This window comes from Aythya fuligula, chromosome 6, assembly GCF_009819795.1.
Source record: "Aythya fuligula isolate bAytFul2 chromosome 6, bAytFul2.pri, whole genome shotgun sequence".
NCBI lineage: Eukaryota > Metazoa > Chordata > Aves > Anseriformes > Anatidae > Aythya > Aythya fuligula.
Window position 1 is genome coordinate 7,325,987 of NC_045564.1, and position 25,245 is coordinate 7,351,231.

The 25,245-nt window shown below is 39.2% G+C and overlaps 1 protein-coding gene across 1 annotated transcript in view; it reads right to left on the reverse strand.

The window, feature by feature from the left end:
- The window catches only part of ERBB4 (erb-b2 receptor tyrosine kinase 4), a 568,512-nt gene that overhangs the window by 127,834 nt on the left and 415,433 nt on the right, over positions 1-25,245 (reverse strand). The window contains exons 13-16 of the mRNA XM_032189886.1: positions 18,636-18,768; positions 16,113-16,206; positions 14,463-14,617; positions 8,364-8,438 (exon numbers count right to left, since the gene is read on the reverse strand). Of these exons, the coding sequence (XP_032045777.1) occupies positions 8,364-8,438; positions 14,463-14,617; positions 16,113-16,206; positions 18,636-18,768 (457 nt within the window). The remainder of the gene's footprint in view (positions 1-8,363; positions 8,439-14,462; positions 14,618-16,112; positions 16,207-18,635; positions 18,769-25,245) is intronic.

Sequence of the window (25,245 nt, forward strand, 5' to 3'; positions counted from 1 at the left end):
ATTATGAGGAAAAAGTGGTAGAATAAAACTGAGATCCTAATTTTGACACAAGGCTTAAACACAACCACCCCCTACACCAGGATATATAACATACCAGCCCTCTCCAGGAGTTCTTCCATTGTCAAGAGGAACAAGGATAAACAAGTAAAACCTGCAACTCCTCATCTAGTCATCATCACACCACCACCATTTCCCTACAGACTACTCAAAAAAAAAAAAAAAAAAAAAAAATGTTCAGCTTAGAAGCACCAAACCCACCCACCTTCACTTATCTGCTCTGACTGCACAGCCACCCAAAGGGATCTATTTCACTTCACTGTCTGTAAAGGCTGCTAAGGGAAGCCAGTCTGTGAATATTATCCCTACCTTCTATTCTCAGCCCTACCAGTGAGTTTTGTGTCCACGTACACAGCAACCTCCTATCACCCTGATAGTCACAGATGTGACTTGATTAGAAAAACAGCTTGTGTCCATGGTGAGGATACTGCTGAGCATAACCTAGACTCTGCAACAGCTGTTTTATTATGATTAGTTTGCAGTACAGTATGGCCCACATAAAGGCCAATGATGATTTAGTACAACAGCTCTCCTTTCTCCCTAATTTCACTACAATACAACATTGCAGAATTTATTGCAGATACTGCCTTATCTATGCATCTTCCAAATATTTAAAATACTTCTCTTCCGATAGCTGTTAAATGCTCTGAATAGAGCACACCAGCATCTGCGGAAAAAGCGATCCACATGAACACTCAAAACCCTGTACAAGATGCACAGAAACCTGCACATCACTAATGCTGCTTTTGAATGCTTCACAACTGCAAGTGTTTTTTGCAAGGGACTGACCAGAAACAAGAGCACATAGAAACCATGTTGCAGAAACAACAGAAGAACACCATGTTATTGCTTGTGTGAAGCAATTTCAGGGCGTTAAGATTTCATTAAAATTTATGTCAGACTGGAAAACAGCATCAAGCTGCTTTTTTTTGTTGTTTGTTTTGACAGAAGTATAGTCATCCTGAAAGGAAGCTTCATTTTCATAAGTTACATATAAACTAAAAATAATCCATTATCTAAATGCTGTGCTTCCTAAACTTCACGTTACCAAAGTTGCTACAAAGCATCTATTCCAGGAAAAGTGGGGAAAGATGTTAAGAAGAAAAAAAAAAGAAGGGGGGGGGGGGAGGGAAGGGGGAAGTCTGTACTGCAAAGAAGGATTAGATGCTTAGTACCTTGCTAGCATCTAAGGCTTAGAAAACCTGACAGAGATAAAAACGTGAAGATCTCCTTCGTCTATGTTATTAATGCCAAAAATTAGTCATGGAAAGCAACTGGCCTTCAGTTGTACCACACTAAATAAAAATGCCGAAACACTAGCATGTAAAAACACTACTACCTTTATTCAAAATAAATGCACAGTTGAAGTGAACAGTCACAACACAAGAGAGCTCAGTCAAACAATGACCATCTCAATCAATTTCTCCCCTCCCCTAGCAAAGGTTAGTTTGAAAAGTCAGAAGTCCTTTAACTGACCTAACTGTTAATCATCAAGAATATGGCCAGTACAACAGAACCCCTGTGTACAGTCATTCAGAGCTCTCATTCTGTGCCTCAAAGCTGACAGGAATCAAACCGAAGCATTCAGTAGCTAGAGCTGCCAATTCCAGCAATCAAAACTCAAAGAGGAACCCTGGGTGGTAGGCTTAGAACACGAGCCAAGAGAGGAGCAGAGCAGGAAGCGATCATTGCATACCTGCAACTGTCCTGGCACACAGTAAACAAGGACAGAAGGAACCAGCGGAAACAGAGGAAACAAATCCTCCACCCTGGTACCTGCACAGCCTACAGGCTTGGCACAGATCAGTTCTTTCCAACAGCACACACCCGCAAGGAAAAGCTCTAGTTTTGATTTTAGAAGCCTAATGCTAGAAAATTGAATGCTACCAGGGAAAAATCACTCCAGGGATTAATAATCCTTAATAAAAATACATTGGCATGTCGCTACTTTGAACACGTCTGTCTTCAGATTTCAGCCATTTTATTTTCTCACAGATTCCCTGTCCTTTTCCCTCTGCTAGACTAGTGCCATTTGGTTTGTATATTAGTACCACTTGGTTTATCTAACCTGGAGAAAAGATGGCCATGAGGCCAGCTTACCGCTCTGCCCAGTCCTGAGGAGGGAAGCCCCAGTTTCTGCTCCCTGGTGTCTGATGACAGCATGTGCAAGAACAGCACAAAGCTGCATCAGGGCTACTTCAGACCAGATACAAGGAAAAAATCCTTTAGTCTGAGGTTTGTCAAATGCTACAACAGGCTGTTCAAGAGACATTCGGACAATGCCCTCAATAATGTGTTGTCATTTCCATTTCTGCACAAATGAACAAGATGGACTATGAGCTATCATCACTGACAAGTTATCCACTAGTTCTGATACTGCACTGGAAAAGCTCTTGCAAATTAACTGAGAAACAGAACATACACTTGTGTAAGGAAAAAAAAGTGACATGTGACATATTTTGCAAACTTCTTTCCATACAAATTGTCACCTGCATTAAGTGCTCTAGGTTTGATCATTCCAAGAAGTACTTAACCGGTTTTAAATAGGCAATGGAAAAGTATGCATGTGGGTAATTAATTCCCAGAAAGGAATAAATCTACCCCAGCTCAAATACAGACCCCCTCCTACAGTGGATTATGTGGTAGGAGTTACTAAATGATCTGAAGTGACGCTATTAAGCAGGCTTTCACTGTACGCATGCTTCCAACACAGGTACAGCGCCACCAGCGTACTGTCCTAAAGAACCCCTACCAAGACTTTGCCATTTATTGTAAGAATTGCAGCTCCTTTATTACCTGATGGGGCATGGTGAGTAAGCCAGAATGCGAAGAATTAAGTCTTGTCTGGACTCTGAACTGAAATACGTTTGTCATGTAAATTATCTAAATATGAAAGAGCGACAAATCCTGCATTATGCAGGTAGATTGGAAGTAAGACCGCGAGCTTTAGTTCTAATTTATTATATATTAAATATTAATGATTTATTAAGAAACCATTCACTGAGGTTTAAACAACTCTACATCTTACATATTTCTAAAGCTCTACAAATGTATTTTTAATAATAGATAATTAATTTATAACAACATTAAATCTAAATTAAATCCTCATTTCAAGCCATAAAAGAAACCCACTGGAGAGTGGTGACATATATACTGTTGCTCTATAATAAGGTCACTTTTTCACGATACCATTTTATTTCTCCATCATATATTATTTGCGGAGCCAAGCCAGTACAGACACACCACACAAAGCTTACGTAGCTTGATGAGTACGACAGACAAAAAAATCTCTGCAATAGGACTGTGCATTGTTTTCCATTCTAACAAACCATCTGCAATCTGGAGTTCCCTAAATGCTTGCCTTTCAGCAATGACCTATTTGGTCTAGTATTTCTTATTTCTTCTGCTCCAAGTTTCAGTACAGTAATTTGCCCAGTTTTTAGAAAAAAGATTTTCCTTATTTTAAATGTATTTTAAAATATATTTTGCAACTCATGGTAGTATAATCAAAGAGCACAAAAAAACAAACAATCAAAAAAAGCCACAAACCACTATATCACCACATCTGAAACAGACTAAATGCATGTCACTGTACATTTCTGCAAGAAATCTGCTTGCTTTTAAGACTGAATGGTGCACTTAACTTTCTTTCAGAGCTCATCAGCTGAAGAAGACAAATGCTGGGATGCACTGCACGATACAGTAAGGACTGCTCTACCTATATCCACAAAGTGACACACTAAGACAACTTCTATACCCTCGCTGTAGTGTTTCTGTTTGGCATGCACCACTACGCATTAACAAATTATTACTCAAACCCACTAAACAACAGCTCTGCTGCTGAGAAACCTGAACTTTGGCAGCAACAATCTCAACAGGCAGCAAGAGCATTCCACTCATATTCTATTGCTTGTAGAACTACAACACTGAATTTCTTGCCTTATTTCATCTTGTGCAGTCTAAACAGGATCCTCAAACTACGGGAGCCACTGAATGGATTTTAAAAGGCACGTGCATGATGACAGTTGCCTGTGGTTCCTTCACATGGGGAGATGACAACGAAGGTGCCCACAGCAAAGGTACATTTGAAAAATAGTTTAGTAGCAGCAGTTCTCACGCAACAGAGGGATTTCTCTATCCAACTGTCTCATATGGATCAACTGTGAGCTCTGTTCAACCAACAGAGACAAGACAAAACCCAGTAATGCTTCTAGTCTTGCTTCTTAAAAAAATATAGTTTTTAAAAATAGAAATTCTTTCTTATCTGCTCTGTTCTGATACAGCAGAGACCTCTGTATTACAAATGTCTAAAGAGCAGCATCTTTTACCACTCAAGTTAAGTAAAGCAGCTTAGTTCGTACTCACAGATCCTATATTCCCTCTTATTTTATACAGAAATTCTCCTCCCCTTCCCCTCCAGAAGTTACTATAATTATTCTATCAAAATACAGAGCATATGGAATGCTTTCCCCCAAGCAATGGAACAGAGCTCCATAAAAGCAATGAGCATTACCAGTTTATTAGAGGTGTTTTCCTTCCCCACCATCTAGTGAGAACGGCTGCAAAATTCTATTGAAGTCATACTGTGCGTGGGTACAAAACAGCTATGAAAGGATTTGCCTGCATTACATAGGGTTTATTGTTAATTAGCTCTTGTACACACACACGATTTTTCTTTTTGCTTAGGAAGTGATGATTTGTTTAGAGAACGTCCTTTGTTGATACAAAGCTAGCATTAGGATTGCAATTTGAGTTAACATCTACACTTCATTTTATGTAACCATTTGACAAAGGTGGTCCTGGCTAATTAAGTTTCTGTTAGTTAAAAACAAAACGGGAAGTTATCTTGGGACATGAGTCAATAGAGACATCAGCTTACTTAGACCAGGGCCATTAAGGTGCTAGTTCGTTCCCATCATAACCACCACATGCTTCCCATTATGCCTTCAGATTTACAACCTCACACACACCAGAAAAAAAAATAAAAAATTTACTCCTGCTTTAATAACCTCTTCCTAGCTTTAAGTTCTATGAATTACTGAAGGATAAACATATTTGAAATTCATACTTTAAGTCAGAAACACTGTCCACAGCCCAGCTTACACAACCAAGTTAGACAATTTTCTGGATCTGGGGTGCACAGAAGAACCAACCTTGTGTGAGCAACTACAGTCATTTTCTTAATGGATGGGAGAGCACTAACAGTTTTTCAGTCTTCCTTTCAGACAATGGTTATCCAGCTCTTTGAGGCAGACTCCTCTTTTTGTTCTCTGTGCTGCACTCACTGTGGCTCGTGCTGTATCCAGAGCCTCTAACAACTATGCTATTCCACTCAGAGAAACCATCGAGTGCAACTGCCCAAAGGTATGGAATGGCATGTCATAATAGTGATGGGTGGGAAAAGAGGAGTGCTAACTCCTCTGGGCACCCTGGGAGATCCCAGCCTCCACCTGCTCCTTTTGCGCCACAAATGTGAGCAAAGGTTTTCTCTACCAAGAGTGTAACAACAGCTGGAATTTGCAACTAACTACAAGCAAACAACGCGCTTGGTTGTCCCGCACTTCCGACCATGTACTGGTTCTCTTATGAAGACTTTTACTTATTCACAGTTTGCACTTTTCCTGGCAGTTAAGAATACGGTAAAAGCCTTTGTGATGAAAAACTTATACCGAAAGTAAACGCGAGTTCTCACAGGAAAAAGTAAGAGCATGAGATCTGACAAGTCACCTAAGAGTCATCTGAGAAATCTATCACGTTGTGTAGAGGAAACGAGGTCTAACAGCCTTTATAAATTGCACTAACGTGGAAATAGGGAAATAAAAGGATTTCTTCATCCTGTGAACTGCACTCTACTGTTGTTAAGGGTTAAAAAATAAAAAGCTATGCAGGAAGACACGGAATAACAAAAGTAAGGATTTTTTCTACAGCACATAACAGAAAAAACATAAGCAGAAAAACTCAAGTTTCACCTGTCATTTGGAAACAGGCCACGTGATGCACGTCTGATTAAACTTAATTAAACGTGACAGTAAAAATTCCTCTGCTATTCTACCATGCTCTTACAAAAGCCCTCATGTCCATGGATCATGGCAAAACCAATTTGCAAAGTGCAAAACTGTAAAAGAACAACGGAAGAAATTCTAGTCAGTGGGACACGGATGAAACTAATGATTAATTTTAAAGTCTGTTAGTCTAGGGAGGTCCCACAACTTTTAAAGGGATCCAAAAAACATTCTGTTTAAGTAGAACATATCCTTTTTTTGATTTACATCCCTTCACTCATAATAAAAGGTATCACTTTTGCCAGTGCAGTTTTGCCTGTTTTCAGCCCAAACACAATGAACCATTTTCACCAAAAAATGTGAAATTTTACAGATCTAATAAATACAGAAGTGTGAAAGCCCTAAAACCTCCTTCATTGTTCTGAAAGGGAATAATGCACACATACTAATATTTAGTCACATTTACAGTGCACTAGTTTTCCTAAAATAAATTCAGCAAAGACAAAACAAATGAAATCCATGAGATCTAAATGCACATTTGAGGGTCCCTCCCTTCTCATACTGAATCAAGCAGGAAACGCTTTGCTTGAGCAGAGTAAAACATTTGCTTTCCTACCTGGACAGCAGATCCAAGACAAAAACCAGAATTTGCACAACATAAAATGCAAAACAAACCCTGTCTGTTAACACATGGCTTCAGCCTAAAACCCTATAGCCAACACTATCTTTAGTTTTGTGGTATCGTGTCCAAGGTCCCAAGGGCCAAGGTAACATTCACTGTGATTAACGGGAGTCTTCCCCTTAACTTCAGCAAATACTTGTGGCACCCAGAGACTTCACTGCTACCTGACCATTTTCAGAACAAAGTTCTGGAGTTGTAACAGAGGAATTAAACAGCGGATAAGCTCTCACTAGTTTTGGGCTAACAAAGGAAGCTGGAGCAAGCAGACCATAACACTAAGTTACAAAAATGTTGTCTTCCTAGTATTAAGCCCTTAATATTCTTTCAAAAGCTGACTGAAATCCAATTGATGAAATACGTGTTGTTTTTAAATTGATTACGAAAGGAAAAATTGTCAGCATGGTCCTCATTCCCTATAGTATGGTACACCCCTTAAACTTACACAATTAATACATTTTCTATATTTGTGCTTTGAGTAAAGTTGACAAGGTGAAGACATTTAAAACTGATAGCGGGTTTTCAGTAACTCGTACTCAATGAGTACATCTGAAAATGAGTCCCCCACAGAAGTATCTCAAACTAGACACCCCAAAACAGAACGACTAAAAAAATATTATAATAGGAAAACAAACACTCTTCAGTCTTCTTCCATTGCCTAATCATCGGTCTAAGAATTAAGTCAGAACTGATACCCATTTAATTACACAGGTGTACCACCTGATAGCATTTAGATTTGTTTTTCAAGCTTAAACATGTTCTCCCTCAACAACTAGAAAAGGTATCTTCACGTTAGGTATGAAACTAGAAAGGAAAAGTAACTTTAAAATCTTTTCTTAAAGAAAATAAAAACAAAAATAAAATGCTCAGTGAGATGAAGCTGATTGAAAGGATGTATTTCTTATCTAATCCTAACTCATGACAGTAACCCCAAAGCCTGGAAGTCATACTACCCAGTTTGATTTTAAAAATTAACAAACTCAATGGCAACGAGTGGCTTTCACAAAAATGAATGTGGAATATAAATGCAGTGTTTTGGGATTCCTCTTGCATTAATTTGATAATCACTACTGGAAAACAAAATTGCTGCAAGGACAGGTTTTTGTTTTTATACATATATATATATATATATAAAACAGAAAATTGAAACAAAAGATCAAGACTTACATAAATTGAGGGAGAAATTAAGTTTTACTTAAACATTTATTTTTTTCCCCCACAGGAAAGTATGGAAGAAAAAGCTCTGTTAAGTTCTGTCTTTAAAAAATGCCAAACAGGAAAAAACAATCAACCTTAACCAGAGGTTTTCACTGTGTTTAACTTCTAGTAAAATTTCATCAAGAAACACGTATTTCTGCTTAAAACTCCAGAATTGAATTGTTTCTGCTTTAACCTTAGGAAAAAAAAAAAAAAAGAAAAAAACCACATGCTAAGATAAACATGTAAGATATTCAATTGGCTTTCAAATAGAGAAGCAAATTTGGATGTTCAGAGGCATACATTACTTAGGAACACATTATATTCGTCTCATACTCCTCATTTCTGAACAAACTGGACAGTATAACGTTCCTATGGTAACTAGGGAAGGACCTGGTGTACAAAAATGGAGAAGTGGTGGATGTTACCTAGCATGTTGTGGTAAAGTGGACTGTCGTGTCCATGGATAGTAAATGCAGTCATGACTAGCGGGACCTCTACACCTGCAGGCAATTACAGAACAAAAGACGTCATTTGCCATTCACAAGGACATGCACACGCATGCGCCCTTGTCCACACGTGGAAGATGGAAGACACACAGGGAACGATCACTCAGCAAGTACCTATCCATCAGGCCGATGCAGTCTTCAATACGCGGACCTATGCACCTGCAGCAAATCCAAATTGAGAACAAGGAGAGAAAGAGAAAAAAAAATTGTTATTTGCAAATACAAGGAAGCAGGAATCCCCTTTGTGCCACATTCTTAATTATAATTCTCAAGACAGACCCAAGTCACCACTAAATTATAGCTTGTGACAAAAACAAGCTTGTGATGGGAACAATAATAGTAACATAAACAGCATTCCAAGGTTGGACGAATCTTGACTCAAACGATACTTAATATAGGTTTCACCTGCATACATGGGCGGCCTGACAATAGAGTTGCTTTTTCTGGATGTTTTTTGAATCATCAAACCAGTGATTACTGCACAGAAGCAGTTGATTTGCAACACGAGACCTCTGGGAGCAAAATGCAAAAAAATTTTTTTTTCCCCTTCTTTCTGTAATTGATGCAACTGTTCATTCTGTTCTAAGTTTCCAGCTAGGGCATATATTTTGGAAGCTGACTGTACTCATCAAGGAAGCTGAAGATTCACATAAAAAAAAAAAAAGAATCAACAAAGAACATCAGAGCAAAATGCTGTGTGCTGATTTAGGCACTTCATTGTGCTGTCTGTAGATGCTGCCAGAAGTCCTCCACCTGCAAATTCAGCAGGTGCTCACCAAAGGCAATGGAATTACAGGGAATCACTTCATGCAGCAGCAATGAAGCATAGCCATGGGGAAAAGAGCCTGTGTGCAAAACACAGGTATTCAGGTATTCGTGGACTTTCCATGCTCTCATGAAGAACGGTAATTGAAATGGTGTGCTAGGCCCGCTCTGCATTCACAGAGAAAGCCAATTATACCTTTCACAGAGCAGTTAAGATTATCAAAGACAGATGAAATTAAGCTTTCAGGGTCTGAGACAAACTGACACCCTTTAGTGCCGAATGCCCAGCCAGTCCCCCCTTATCCATAGCAAGCATCTAGCCCTCACAATTTTATGGAAGACAAACCACTAATTTCAACTCTTTAACAAGACCTCAGGACCATGTTATTAACAGGCCCTTCAGCTGTGAGGCTACTGACGTGTCAGATAACCTGTTCCTGTGGAAGATGGGTACTCCCTTCAGTTGAGGCGTTTTAAATTTAAGGCATAATCCCCAATTCTTTTTTAATGTCTCCCGCTTCCAGTTAGGCTTTGATAAAGGGAGATGTCAGAATCTCTAAGAGTTCAAATATGCTCCCGAGAGATCTCCATTCCACTTCACCATCACTTGCCACTCATCAGCTTTAGCTGCATTTAAATTAAGCTATCACTCTGCCCTTACAACACAAATTCAGCAGATTCAGTTTCACCATCTTCCCTCTCCTAATCTGCCCATCAGGGAGAGCAGAACAATAGTGAACCTTACCTTGTTTGTTTAGTTGAATTTTTATTTTTACATAAAAGCTGAGACATGCAAACACACTTTGTATTTCCTCAATAATGTTTTCCTTCAGCAAATGGGTGGGCAAAATGGATTCGTTAAATACCCACGTGGCCAGATAACGCATGAATTGGAAAGGGTAGATTAAAAGACAGTTCAAAAACAGAACTTTTGACAGTTTTTTTTTTTTTGAAATTTCAGCTGTTCTGGGCTGTACAAGTCTGACTTCACTCTCAGACATGCCCAGCATTCTTTCTTTATGGCATTCTCAGCAATTTGCAGAAAACCAGTTCAGAAATGAAGGAGGCAGAAAAAGTTGTTCAAGATCTTCCATTTCCTAGCATGTCTCAAGAAGCTGAGTTCAGACTCTTAAAAATAAATAAAAAGAAGGTCCTCTTCAAATTAGAGGTCGGAGAGCCCATTACTAGTTCAGATAACTAGCAGATACAGAGAGCCCATTGTCTTGAAGTCATTTCACATCTGCACGTTTGTTCTCGCAGACTTTTGGAGAATAGGACTTGAATCTAGAAGAGGAGAGGTGTTTGGACCTCGCCCACCCAAAGCTGAAATACTATTGATTTTTATTTGAACTTGTAATCGTCTTCAGTGGATTTCCCAACCTCAAACAGGAAACTCTGTCCAGGTGCAATTTCTGTTACTCCTAGTCATGGTGAATAGCTACATACTCTATTCTGGCTGTCCTGATTTAAATGCAGTAAATACGATGTGAGTAATGGCAGCATACGTTTAGTTCTATTAACAAGTTAATTTTCACCATGAAGTCATCAGTTATTTTTCCTCTGGAAATAATTTCCTTGGTTTCAGGCTTTTTGACACATGGAAGTACAAGTGTGACACAATCATGCATCACACTGGTGCTCCACTGACCCCCAGGCTTCCTCCTTCTGCTTGGAGTCTGGATGGAATGTTTATTTTCCAAGTTCTCTCTGTAAAATGAACTGGTTAATTGATATGTTACAATTTATTAACGAGATATTCAGTAACTTACAGTAGTCCAATACAGCTTATAAGAAAGTTACACTTGGAGCTCACCTTACCTTTACAAAATCATTTTCTGAAAGAAAAATAGTTAAAACCATTTTGAAAATTAGAATAATCATTTTTTCCTAAAATAACCCTTTTTATCTCCAGCTTTCGTAAATATTGTCTCATCAGTTTTCCTTAACGTTGAGGTAGGGACCTAGCTTTTCTCAGACTTGGAGTAGCAAAGCCATTTTTAGTCAGGTGAATTCTCAAAAATCCTTGTTATTAAAAACAAACAAAATTGATTATGAGATAATATAAATGGATTAACTCTGGACAGAAGAAAACCTTAGTTATGGCAATGACCTGCTCATCCAACTATTGCTATGGATAAAGCTGGATGAATCAAAACCATGGGTTTATTTAGGTAACAGGGAGTAAGTATATGCTGACAGTGATAGGAAGGAAGTTGAACTGGGGCTGGGGAGAGAGAGAGAATTTTCATCAACAAAATAGTAACAGCGTCTTAGCTAGAATTTGTTGCCATTGAATTTGCACTATGGTGCCAATTGGAATTTAAAACGCCTTTGGGGCAAGACGGTCCTTGTGCCTTCAAATCCCTTCCGGACTGTGCATATGTTGACCAAAGCTCCCATGACTTCTCTAGTTTTGGTTTAAGAGGAATAATAAACTCTTGGTGAAGAGTAATACCTTTCCTTCCAAAAAACAGGAAGAAAATGTCTGATGAGAGGAGGTGTCCAGTGAAATCTCCTGTTTGTGTCTTGTCCAGGGAGGAAGCAGACTGTCAGATGCCATTATATAATTAGTATTTTATTTCTGTGAAAGTGGTCCATTTTGGCTAGCTCAGCAAGGAAAAGTGCCAAATGCTTTCTGACTCTCTTGAATTAAATGGGATAGCTGTCCTATGGGCCTCAGATCTGCTCCAAACTGGCTTCAGAGTAGCTGATGTTTATCATGGGAATGCAAAGCCAAAAAAGCAAAGTTGTTGCATCCAAGGAAGCCACTCCTCGATAGTTTTCTTAGTCAATGCAAGATCATTAACAGGACTGCATAATGACACACCTATTAATGGGAGCAGTCACTACACTTGAATAAAGGAGGAGAACGGTGTTACCTAATTCCATGCTCTAGTGAGCGATCATCTGCAAGTACTGCTAAAAAACTGTCAAAACGTTCACAGAAAACACAAAGGTGGGACAGGTATCTTTTTCTGTGACAGCAACAGCTGGAGATGACAAAAAAATCTTACGGGGACTAACTACGCATTTTAGCAAAGACCCTGATTCACAGAGCAGCACTGCACTGGCAGCAGTGCTCTGCAGCAGCTCAAGACTTTTTGACAAGTACCTAGCCTGTACTGCTAGGGCACTGGTTTTATTCCACCAATTGGTCTGACAGAGGAGAACACACATGGTAGATGAAGTAAATTTATGGTTTCTCTGTACCATTCAGTTGTGAGTCAAATATCAAGGTATGTTCCCTCCACAACCTATTTCACTGAGGAATCCTGATTGAGGGGAACTTAAATATTAATTTCTAAAGGAGAACTCGAGAATGCAGCATTGCAGGAGAGACTGACTTCCTTTTTCTCTGTGGGCACATTCAGTCCCTGACAACCTTGGCAAGAAGATGGAAAACCCATAAACCCCAAGCATCTGGGGCAATCATTAACAGATTAACATAATCACATGCCAGAAAGTCTTTAGAAATACTGGAAGAGAATATCTGTGCTTACCCAGACTGGGGCATACGTGTGTTGTTTTCATGAGGGGTAACAAAACAGCTAAGAACAGACCCATCAACCTTTTAGTAAAGAGGATGAGGATTTCTGTGAGGAATGGTCTGTGACTCACAGTAAAGGTAGAGCTCTTCATCTGGGAGATAACTACATTTTTGCGTATGTAACCCAGGAGAAATCTTTCGCCCTATTACCAGCGTGCCTCTGTCATTTCTCTGGGGATTGGCATACTAAGCTAAATGAGACATTCTTTCAACAATCAGCTGGACCAGACTTCTGCACAAAGAAGGGAAAACAAAGTTCAAGGATTATATGATATCAGAGCTTAGCATAAAGGAACCCTATGAACTAGAATGTCAGACTTCCACCAGAATGTGTATAAACCTCGCTCCTTGATCCCATTCTATCCAGTGAGACAAAACCAACCACAATATTGATGTATATAAAGAAGCGGTAACGAATGGAAAACTTTCTGCTCCCTTCCTGGTCTCCAGGAAACACAGCTACTCCTGGACAATTAATTACATTTAGATCTTCCCAGAAAAGAGGATGGAACGGGAAGAAGGGTCACATCCTATTCTTCTGAGAGGCCAGCAAAGTTGCAAGGTGCTTCTTATGCAGGGCAGACAGTAAATCTGTCATCCATAGCTGGGCCTGTCAGACTCCCTCAGAACTGGCATTTCCACCACCTCTTAAAGCCAGGACCAGAGCTCCTGAAGTGAGCTCATCTTTTCAAATAGTTTCTTCTTACACTCTTCATCTACAGCGGCAGCATTTTCCTTTTATTGCGTAACTGATTTAAAGGGTCTGAGGGGAAGACAAATGTGCAACAGATCCTGGCTGTGTCTTTGCGATCTCACTTTCATTTCCCTAATGGCTCTATTGTAATTAGATTTGCAAAACCAGCAAAAGGTCTCATTTTGAATGGCAACAGCTGTTGACATCAAGATTACATTGAATAATTTACTGGTTTAATTTTAGCTGCTAAACAGTAAGAGCCTCTTGTGGAAGATTATTTCACTGGTTGAAGTTTTCTCTTTTCCCTCTGGCTGCCTCTTGCTTTCTTTGTATGCTGGACACCACTAACCATTTCATCAAAAAGACACTTCTTACTGATGCAGCCCATGCAAAACAACGGTTTTGTATTCGACTACTGTTATTTTGTTACACGTTCTTAGTTCTCACTCAGATATGTGGTCTATATACTTCCAAGTGTAAAAAAGTGATCGTGGAGATACTTAGACAGGACTTGAGAAATTGATCATCAGATTCAGGTTTCCGATAAACCCACCTCATCAGTCCCCCTATGAAAAAAGGTGACACTATCATTTCAGTCTCATGGAAGTGCTGCAGGTTTATTTCAGCAATACCAAGGAACTGAAATGAAAATTCCATCTACAAACAAATACTAAAAGTAAAGTAATTGTACATGCCTACACTTAGGTGCAAATGGAAACATTTGTTACAAAGCAGAGCTAGCTGGTAGGAAAGCTAATTGTGCATTGCTTTAAAAAGAAAAAAAAAAAAAAGTTCTCTGTGGTTTTCCAGAGAGGCGTAAACTTATTTTCTGATAAGCTGCTGGAATTTTATGACTGGAACCTGAATGTCATGAGAAATCCTGGAAATCAAGCTACATACACTGCTGTACACACCCCATTTTCAGGAGTGGAACAAGTGCTTTAACAAGCCAAACTGTCAGTGGTCTATGAACAGTGAATAGGATGGCTCACTTCACAGAGTTTGTACTTACCCTTGGGTGCAGTTTGGATGACATGGATGGCACTCACGATCCTCATCGGCATATTTGAAAATGAAACTGTTTGCTCCCTGTAAGCCATCAGGACATTTCTCCACACAGTTTGGACCATCCTTAAAATGGAAACACTTCGTGCAGTGGTCAGGTCCCTGGAGAATATGGAAGAAATGCAGCACATGCTCAAGTTATTCTGTCTTCTCCTGCTGCACTAGAATTGCAGATCCTAGCATGACAGCACATTCAGCAGTAACTCCAGCAGCATTTCTTTCCCAATGAACAGTGAGTTACCTGCATGGCCCCAGTCTCTGTTCAGGAGCAGCACGCGTAAATCCTGGCAGCTCTGGACAGAAACTTATTCTGTTGAGTTTAAGACTTAAATTCTAGGCTTCTGAACAGGTTTCTCCATATTACCGGTGTGCTTAACACAACAAACTTCATGCCCACTTTAAATCTACATGAGAAAAGTTTCCTGCAACACTAATCAGTACTGAACTGGGCTTGCAAAGCAAGTGCAGTGGTCTTACAGTAGGATATGCTACCTCTGCAAGCCAGAATTATTCTCCAAACTGCATTCTCCCTGCAGCATCTCGTCACAACAATGCTGAAGGACTACAAAGTCTCCTTCTTAATACATACATAGACCGGACTATTAAAAGCTATAAACCAAGGTTCCTGGAACAATGTAAATTGAACATTTTAAGCCAGTGGAATGAAACAAATCTGGTGTTCAGTTTGGGCAACGGTTTATGATTTTACATCCAGAAGTCCTACTATAAATCCAAATTCCCCTTGTTGGCTGAAAACTTGCAACATTAGCTTCTTGCTTTGTAGTATCAGAAAGCACAGTAGTGCAACAAAAATGATGATGAGAATAATTAGTAGTGTAATGCCATTGTTTTGTTTCTAATCTGTAGGTTAAGTCACGGAAACAAAGAAATAAGCTACAGGTTAAGTTTTCTCAGTGATGAAGAGCCTAAAATACAACTCCTCACTATCCTGCATGTTTCTTTTAATCTTGGCAATATACAGAAGACCAAAAGAAAGGAACAATTAATGTCTAAAAATGAGCAGTAGTCCTTGAAACAGGACTTACTGGACATATAAAGGTGACAGCTGCAGTTAACATTCATTTCAGGATGCATGCAAAAAAAAGCTGTATCAAAACAACGTCAAAGGCTGGCCTATGTAGGAAAAAAACACATTGCTCAAGCTTTCTGAGAGATTGTGACAAATTTCCACGCTTTTTGTGAAAAAAGGCAACTGAAATTACACTAAACAGCACAGAATTGAATATAATGAATAAAAACACTGATAAAAGAGGACGCTCAAATTGCAACTGAATACCTTCTGTCATTTAAAGACCTTGTGCATCTACACTGCTAAGGCATTAAGACAACTCATGAAAGAAAAGGGCACGCATTTTTAAACCATCTTAAGGAGTCAAGGGAGTTTACTCCTAGCATCTGTTTAACATGTGCAGAATTCTGTCCCACAAGCAGAGTGTGCATATATATATTTATTTATTTTACTTTTGTTAACATTGGTTTTCAACAGCCACTCTAAATTCTCCATGCAAAAAAATGCCTGTGCTTTAGCACACTCTAACAACCAGCTAGGCCACAATACACCAAAGGTTGCTCTTACCGGCCCGTAGCACGTGATCATGTTGTCTTCCATCTTTTCACACTGGGGATCACACTCCACACAGACAGATCCATTTGCAAACTCACGAAATTCCCTAGAGAAATATTTTGCAGGCAGGTTAGGAAAAAGCAGAAGTGAGACAGAAACTGAGCTAAAATGGCTGCCTCTTCACCTGGTAGAAAACAGCTTCACTAAGGCCAGTGGACTACACCAGCTGAGATCACTTCTAATTGCATTTTGCTGCTTTACAACAGCTGAAAATCGTGCATCATCAGCAACATCACTCACAGGCAGGTGAAACAGTAGACATCTTGTTTACCAGTATCAAACCTCGGTGTTTTTCTCCTTTTCCCTTAAGAAATAAGATCCTCATTCACACTAGGGAATGTAGTATATGAAGTAACTCATTTCTGTTTTTATCTAAGGTTCAGGAAGATATTCGTTACGTGTAAGACATTGCTATCAGATAGGAAAACATTAGGAAGTGCATCGATTACAGTGCTCTTTATGTTCTTTTAGTTAAGTCTCTGCAAACACTCATACTTCAAAGCCTTTCTCCAAAAAGCTCATAACTTTGTTTTCATAAACAACAATTCTAGGCTGAGGTCTGAATCTAAAAGTGTCAAAAAAAATAGTTTTGCTCATTTATTTCATGCATTCAGACACAACTATCAGCTAAGGGATCTTTTTTGTCCTTTTAAAATTATTATTATTATTATTAACCACTTAGAAGAGGGAAAAGAAAATGTTCTGCTAATAGTTGGATAGGGATTTCTTCCATCAAACATCAGGTGTCTCAATTCAGCTGCCAGCTGCCTTTTACAAAAAGCTCCAGCACCTTCTCAACACTGTTCACCTCACCTTATTCTAGACTGAAACGAAGTAACACCTGAGAGGTAGCCTCCCTCCCCACTAACCGCACAGAAAACCTACATGATAAACTCAGACTGGACGCCTAAGCTTTGCAGATGGATCCCATCTTGTTGCACTATCCATTTATAACATTTGCGTTAATTAAAGATGTGCTGCCCACTCATGCCCATGGGTGAAGGCCTTTGTGCTTAGTTTACTGATGCCTTCCCTCTGCCTCTCTACAACCATCAGGATCTACTGCACCAATACAGCTAAGGAAAACCTCACTTGACCATTCCGATTAAGCTCATCCTTCTCTAGCTTTGGAGACAGGGCTTTCCTGCTGAGGACTTAAAGAAGTCAAACACATTTGACCCTACCCTGAAATACTGTTGTTATCCTTCAAGATGAACATGCAGAGCTCTCAATCAAACAAGAATACTTCTCCCCAAGCCCAGGTCACATATCTCATATTGACTGAGGAGCTGAGCCTGTGTGAAGTGCAAATACCATTCCCTAGTCAATACAGTTCAGAACATTGCAACTAAAGGGCTCGTTAAGCCATCCAAACACAGAGCCTCCTTGCAATCTTAGTGAGACAGGCACCATGGCAGGACCAGCCACCAACTGCCCCAGAATTTGTGCTCAAATATGTTCTGGTGCATATAACACACTTGTGATCTGCAACTGTTTTTTTTTAATATATTTTTTAAGCATATAAAATGGTAATCTGTCAATGCTTTTTGCATGCCTTGTCTAGATAGAAGAATTTAGATTATTTTCATGTATTTATGGGAGTTCATTTCATACTCTCCCCATAACAGTTCCATGAGTTGGCATCCAAGGCAGGAAAAGAAAGAAACCATGCAGTGATATTATTTTCAATTAGCACCTTGAAGGAAAAGATGTAATTACAATAATTTTTCTCTTTTTTATTTATCTTTATTATAAAAGAAACTCTAGGGACCTTGCTATACTGTTATTCAGGTAAGCCAAATTCTACCTGCTTCCCTCCACAAACTAATTATGAAATTATTCTGCTGCAAGTCACATAAACAGCTTAGCTCTACTTCCCTGTCATAAGGCAGACTCTGCCGGCTTTGTCTGTGCAGCATGTAGACTATCCACCCTTTGGAAAAGATGGTGCACGTGCACAAATGGAAGGAAAAAAAAAAGAATTCATTTTGGTTGTATTATTACTATTTATGTGTAGCATACAGAATGTTTCATTAAAAAAAAAAAAAGAAAAGTTGTCCTACTTTGGGGTCCTTACTCAGAATTTCCTGACTACATGCCTAAATCTAACTCATCTGAAAGAACGTAACTTATGTTTTTCTGAATAGGGGTGTCAATATTCAACTAGGGCTAAATGTTTTAAGTCTTCATCTAAATCAAATTGTTCACATTATCAGGAGTGTAACAGGTGAAACAAACTAATGTTGTATGAAAACTTGAGGAAGCACAATACTAGATAAATCCTTCTACACAAGTTCACATTATGAAATACTTAAAACTTATCCCATAGTATATTTCACATACAAGCAACAATATTGGCAGTGGAACAGATACTGCTTATTGTACAAACAAGTCAACTTCCACATGAGAATCCTGAACAATGTAATCAAGCAGCTTCAGGGAAAAGTGCAAGGGAAATAAAAGGAAATATCTTACCCATCATACAGGTTACAAGACTCTATGCAGGTCCTTCCCCTGATGAAACGCTTGCAGGAGAGACACTGGTCTGGCCCTGGTCCCCAGCAGCCGTCACTTGAGCATAACTCATTACACACCATCCCATCGGCAGCTGCAGAGAGAGAGGATACTGCCATTAAATTACATAGTCCTCTAAAATCCAAGGGACAGTTCATCCACCGTTCAAAAAACCACAATATTCCCCTCCGAAACATGACAGCAAAATCCCTCATAAACGAAGACCCAACTCTTCCTGCGTGTAGGATAAGCCAGTACACACAGTACACAGACATGCTGCAAAATTCCACTTGGATTCTGACTGTGTTTGCAGAGGGTAAAAAGCCTCTGACTTCAACAGCCTTAAAGATGTTACTAAATTGCAGTCTCTGAAAAGGAAACACATCGTCCAACTGCATCACTGTTCCTCCAGAGTAGCGATCTTTCTTTTGCCCTGATGAACAGTCTTCTCAAATCAGACCTGGAGTAAAATTAGCAGAACTATTCAGCACTGAACCCTTACAATAAAGGAGCAATGATGGGTCAACACCACTGTTATTAAAGTGACCATTCTAACTCAAGCTGTCTGCTGACAATCCATCAGAAAATGAGTTTTCATTGTTTTTGCAATTTTAGAAAATGATTCTAGAGAGAAGGCTGAGGGACACATGGATGTATATCACAGAAAAATAGTGATGACTTCAGTAATCAGAAGTCATGCCTCACAAAACAGAAAACTTGCTCTCTGAAGCAGTCATATAGGCAAGAAGACCTGCTTAATATAGAGTGGTAAATGCGAACTGATGCAGATAGGAAGAAGAAAAAAAAAAAAAAAAAGATATTTTCCATGCAGAATAATGCTAGATTAAATGTTTTTCTCTGAGCTGACTACTACAGCTGAACACAAGAATTTAGGATTAACATCAGTAGTGCTATGAAACACCAATCTGATACGCCATGCTCAGTAAAGCATACCCAATGTTCACATTTTCTAGAAACAGGACAAAAGGAAAAAAACAGAAGTTAACATCTTACCGCTACAGAAACCTGCTGTGCACTCAAAGTCTGAGTACTACACCCCATTAGGGTCTGTTCCTTTGAGAAAGGATAAAGTGAGAAAAATGGCGCTGCAGGGCTGATCAGAACTAAGGAATAAACAGACTAGTAGCCTGAAACACAGATGAGGAAGGACATAATAAAGCCCTATGAAAACACGAACAAGAAGAAGATAGACATAAAACAATTGTCCACTGCTTCTTCCAAGTCCCTCAGGAACATTCAAAAAGACAGGAATCCAATAGGGTTCAAAACAGAGATTTTTCTTACTACCAAGTATAGATCAAGCTGCAGAATTCCCTGACACAGGACACGGTAAATGCCAAAGACTTGCAAGATTTGAAAAGTTAATTATCCAAGTCCACAGAAGAGCTGTTAAACTAAAATATAAAGCACTACAGCTGAACCAAGAACTCCCTGAAATTAAGTTTATGGATGGTGGGGAAGAAGTTGAAGTATCACTATTAATTGTGTCTTTTAAAATTCTTTAGTGTAAAAGCACCTGAATAGGCAAAGAGCTTTTTATATTAAACACACACACACACACAAAAATCGTCCCTGTCTCAAAACCAAAATTTAGCTTAAATAAACAGAACGAATGAGGGGTGAGGGAAAGGTGGTTTCAAACAGAATTGTGTGGTTATATAAATATCTCACTTTGTAAATGAAAGACTGAGAAAATGAGCAAACAGCAAAAGCAAAACCCTCTCTCTCTCTCTCCAGAATGTGGGTGTCCATTTAGCAAAACAGTAGCACGTGGAAGTACAGACGTCTTAATTGGACTTTACTCTTCCATGAGGTAGCATTGTATGCAAGTAGCTTATATACTAGACTGCGTAGATTAAAGATATAAAAATCTCCTAAACACCAGAGATGGCAAATACACATACACCTATAAAACAGCAACAACATACACACAGCACGCCTTTGCAGCGGGCAGTAGCATAACCAACAGCAATTTCTCTCACAAAAGACAGAAAGCCCTCCGTCACCTTTTATTCAATAAAAAGACAGTCTTTTTGTACATTGTTTTTCTGCACTTCTTCCAGTACAGCAGCACACCTGGGTGATGGGAAAAAAAATACCCTATTTTCATTTCAGAATACCTGATGGTCTTGTGTCAAGGCTGGAAGAGGGCAGGTAAGTACTAGCTGGCCATGCAGTCTACCTTAACAATTAAAGAGTTTACTGAGTTTTATTACCTGAGAGACAGTACGTCCTTATAGACCATTAAAGAAACAGCAGAAGATGCTTCCTACACTCTGCAGCATGTTTTCACACTGGTTGTTCTGTGCTATGGTGTATAACATACCACATTTGATCCAACTGAATACCCGCCATAGCATCTAACTGTACGGGAGAGCACACTGCTCCTTAATCACTGTGTTTCATCATGTAGCATTGTTTGATGCTAGCACAAGGTTCATCAGTCCCATCTTTCTGATCTATACAGCATGCCTCTATCTTCTTCTGTTCCTTCCAAGGGAACTCGTACACCCTCTTTTGCCTGCTGAGATGCAAGAAGTTCATGTAACACTGGTGGGACGCTCTCTTTTGATATACACTACTTGTCCTGTCGCTCACTGTCACCCTGCTTCTGACCACTGAATTTAACGGAAAGCACTTCTTAGGAAGAAACACACAACAACTGTGTGTGTGGCACATTTAAATATTTCTCTGGCAGCCCATGTAGCAAGTAGGCAAGAGGCGTCTTCCTTATTTCCTTTAATCCTGCAGTTGGGTATTTTGCTTTATGCAGATAGAGAATGCCAGCTTCTCTCTTCTTTTTCTTCCCTGAACACTTTCATAGTTCAGTGCCAAAAAGGACATCTCACCTTTACTTTGTAGAAAGAAGTATAGGAACCCAAAGATTTGTTGTCCTCTGGCCCTTGCAGGCAAACTGACCCAAAAAAAGCAGATTCATACTTTCTACTTGTGCAGCACTGCTGTTGACCCTTTGGAGCTCTGCTACACAACATAGTAATTCAACAGGTAGATGAACACTACTACGTGGTCACTACAGTACCGCAAGGAACCTAGGATATGACAAGTCTGCACACTCCAGTCCTTTACACACACACACACATATATAGATATACATGTAAATATAAATATCAAGGCTGGGGTGCCAAAATACATATCATATTTTCTTAATGACAACAAAAAGGATAATTCTGCATGTTTTCTGGTTGTTCTTTTGCATCAAAACTCAAGTCTGTCATAGCCAAAGGAAAAAAAAAAATAGGAGTAACTGATTTTGCAGGTGGTCATTTAATTTCTTTTGGGTTGAACTAATTCCTGGAGATAGCAACATAGCAAGAGACCGGAGCTATTTAGCTTTATGCCACTGCATAAAGACATCTCGTTCTCTTTGCCTGAACTCTGCTGTAAATCAGGAGTCGTTCTGCTGAAGTGAAAGGAACCAAATCAAACAAAGTCAGTGTGAGCACAGATGAAAAATGCAGATTTACAATACTGTCCTAAACCATTTATTTATTTATTTTACAGCATGACAACATTTATAGAAAGTAGAAGTCAATAATTCCACTATGCCGCTTCTGACTGAACTTCACAGAAGCTGGCATTTGGCAAAAGTTTTACATCTGTAAATGCTACATCTAGCCAACATTTCCTTTTTCACCTACTTTTAGACATTTCAGTCTGATGCTGGCTTTGTACAGTTGGTCCGCACAGGCACTGACTTGGTACTGAAGGCCAGTTTGGTCCTGCTTCATGTTCATTGCCTGCAGAAGCACCCAGCAAAAAGCTCAATGTGACGCAGCTGGTCATGTCAGGGGAACCCCAGTCACGCCATGGGATTTCGGGCACACTTGAGGTCTCCCTTAGAGTAGACTCCAGGGCTTCATGCCTGGTCTGCCCATCTCCCTTGATCTCATACAGGCTGGTGGTGACGTGTGACAGACCCTGACCAGACAAAGAAATGAGCCCTGCCTCACACTGTCTGCCACAAGGACATCTGGGATTACCAGACAGCTTCAGGCTCAATCCACAGAAAAAAAGGAACTGCTGCAATCCAGCCCCCACCTGCCCTGAGCCCAGAAACTATCACAATTCAAAATAAGCAAACCTTTTGTAAAAATAGTCTCATTTTTCAGTCAATGACTGGCTTTAAGTAGTAGTCAGGCAAGTAAAAAAAAATTGCTTTAGAGATACCTTTGTTCTCCTTTTTAACCCTAAGAATATTTTAAGTTCTAATACCGTTTTATAAACTCTTGTCATTAAAAGGCAGTTTCCTATTTTTCTCAATTTTTTAGTAACTTGAAATCATGTTTTTATTACTAGCCATTTCTTTTCCCCCCCTCGACTATTAGAGTACTCTGAATCAAGAATTTATTTACAAAGTGTTGCACTAAAATATTCCTTGAAATAGCAAGGAACACTATTACAAGATCACTCAAAGTATACTGAGTGAACGTTATGCAAATGAAACGAGAGCTATTCAGTAAAGAAAATCAAGATTATCCTATCGAAATCTAGCCAACAGTAGCTGTAGTCTATGAAAAAAGCAACAGTAGAAAATAATAATCAGAAAACACTATATCCTTCTGTTTATTTCTAAATCTTTTAGAAATCTTGTCATAAACAAATCCTGGCAAAAGGAGAATCTTTTTTTTTTTTTTTGGACATCTTATAAAATCCACTATGCTTGCAGATATGCTTTCTTCCTCATCTTTAAGTATATGGTTAAAGAGGTGTTCCAATTTTAGATGTACTATTTGGCATTTTCACGCCCTGAGAAAGTTCTAAAGCACCAGCATATCACATGGCCATAGGTGCAAGGAAAGAACAATAAAGCTTTTGACAGGAACTCATTTTGATTGGGAGTTTTAGAACAAATGTTCATTCTTTATCAATGGGGTCACACAGGTTAGAAGTAAAAAGGCTCATTGTTTTTTCACCAAACCAGTTAGAACTGAAGAAATTCAGCTAAAAAAAAAAAAAAAAAAAAAAAAAAAGTTTTTTTGGCTATATAGTTAGGGACCTGATCCAAAGCTCCTTGAACTCGACAGAAAAACTCCTGCAGACTTCAGTTAGTTTTGCATCAAGCCTGACAATGAGTGGAATCATTTATTCAAGTTGTTAATTGGTGGCTAAATTGACATAATTCATAACAACCACATTTGTAACAACCTTTGCCTGGAAAGGTTTCTCCACAAACTGCAGGTGTCAGCGGAGCTGAAAGCAATTATTTAAATAACTTGGTAAAAAACACATTTTTTCTGGATTTATTTTGTGTGCTCTCATATTTAACATGAGTCACCTCTGACTGTTCCATAAAATAACCATGCTGGGCAAAAAAGGCCGATTTTTGACTTCAGCACAAAGTAACAGTAAAATCTAACCACCAGACCACATTCCCTAACAAGTAACTTTAAGTCCACATTAATTATCTTCATAACACAGTAAGGTTTATGAACATCACAGGCTATAGCAGGAAACAATTAAAATTACACATTAGATGAGAAGACCCAAGAGAACGGAATGGAGCTGTGATGGGAGGTTCAGGCTGGGTGTGAGGAAAAGGGTCTTCACCAAGAGCTGGCCGGGCACTGAACAGGCTCCCCAGGGCAGCAGTCATGGCCCCAAGCCTGATGGAGTTCAAGCAGTGTTTGGACAACGCTCCCAGATACCTGGTTTAATTTTTAGGTAGTCCTGTATGCAGCCAAGAGTTAGACTCAATATTACATGCAGGTCCCTTCCTACCAGAGAAATTCTGTGCTTCTCTGAGAGCTCCATGCACTGTATTTGACAAATACATTTCAAATAATTTCCTCTATGGTTATCCATTTAAAGATACCCATTTGCCATATGAATTCTTAAACAACTTTGGGAGACACTGTCAGACCGTGCTAGAAGTGCAACGGCTGTCAAAGCCTCAACTTATCCTTCCCTCTTCTCTTGTAACCAGCCTCCATGCCTAGGAATCTCTCAGGGTCCATGTAGTTCCCAAGTCCCTCACTGCTCATCACACCCTGCAGCATTTTCCACTCACTGAAGTCCATTGTCATCATTCTGATCGAAAGAAATCAGACTTGCACCAAACTGTTGGGCCAGCGCTAGCTCACAGATGAAGCACTACTGTAGACTGAACTTTTACATGAATATTTAACTTTCTCAATAATTCTTCAGTGTTCAGCAGAACGCAATATTAAATGGTATCAAAAAGATGCATCACCATCTTGTGATGCATAATAAAAGCCACTTATTATATCAGGCTGACCAGATGATCTTAGGAGCTCTCACATGGGTTTTAAGAAAAGCTACATGTGTATTAAATGTTTGCTGTCATTTGTTTTAAGGCAGTAATAATCACTAGGCAGTGAGGAAAGCAATAACAAGCTGACAGTGCCTCAAAATATACAAAGGATTAATAATAAGCACACCAGAATGTGGCTGTAATAATTAACATGGTCTGTATTGGTTTGTTTTGTGGGAAACCATATGAAAAACAATCTTTAATAGTTATTTTTATTAATAATTGACGCACCGCTTGATACCACACAAACAGACAGCA